Raw genomic sequence first — 728 nt, 5'->3', positions numbered from 1 at the left:
GAACTCGTCCAGGATGAAGTAGGCCTTCTCAAAGTTGAAGATGATGTCCAGCTCGCACACCTGCCCAGTTTTGGGGACACACACACACACCCCCCCTAGGATCATCGGAGGAACCCCCCCGTCACCCCCCATTAGCGGTTAATCCCCATCATCCTCATTAGCGGCGGCGCTAATCGGCTCCCGGGGATTAAGGCGGTGGAGTTAATGGGATCAGGGGGATTAGGGTGGCTTTGGGGGGCCCCGTGCCCATGGGGTGGGTGTTGAGGGGGGTGGCCATGGCCGTGGGATGGGGCTGGGGGTGTCCCCATGGCCATGGAGTGGACCTTGGGGTGGTGCCATGGTCACGGTGTGGACCTTGGGCTGTCCCCATGGCCACGGTGTGGACCTTGGGGTGGTCCCACGACCATGGGATGGACCTGGTGATGTCCCCATGGCCATGGGATGGCCCTGGGGTGGCCCAAGCACCCATAGCATTGCCTCAAGGTGGCCCTGGTGGCCCTGAGGTGGCCCAAGGTGGCTTTGGGTTGACCTCAGGAAGGCCAAGGACCCATAAGGTGGCCATGGGGTGCTCTTGGTGGCCCTGGGGTAGTCCTAGGGTGGCCCAAGCACCCATAGCATTGCCCCAAGGTGGCCCTAAGGTGGCCTAAAGTGGTTTTGGGTTGACCTTAGGATGGCCAAGGACCCATAAGGTGGCCATGGGGTGCTCCTGGTGGCCACTGGGGGCCCCT

General features: G+C 62.6%; 1 protein-coding gene across 1 annotated transcript in view; it reads right to left on the bottom strand.

Moving 5' to 3' along the window:
* Positions 1–4: 4 nt before the first annotated feature.
* The window catches only part of LOC104542901 (AP-1 complex subunit sigma-1A), a gene marked incomplete at its 3' end in the record, with an annotated part of 2,455 nt that continues 1,731 nt past the window's right edge, over positions 5–728 (bottom strand). The window contains exon 3 of the mRNA XM_010187364.1: positions 5–60. Coding sequence (XP_010185666.1) covers positions 5–60 — 56 coding nt within the window. The remainder of the gene's footprint in view (positions 61–728) is intronic.

Source organism: Mesitornis unicolor, unplaced genomic scaffold (genome assembly GCF_000695765.1).
Source record: "Mesitornis unicolor isolate BGI_N332 unplaced genomic scaffold, ASM69576v1 scaffold17916, whole genome shotgun sequence".
In the NCBI taxonomy this organism is placed as follows: domain Eukaryota; kingdom Metazoa; phylum Chordata; class Aves; order Mesitornithiformes; family Mesitornithidae; genus Mesitornis; species Mesitornis unicolor.
The sequence above is the reverse complement of the archived record's forward strand: the minus strand, read 5'-3'. Positions and strand labels throughout refer to the sequence as shown.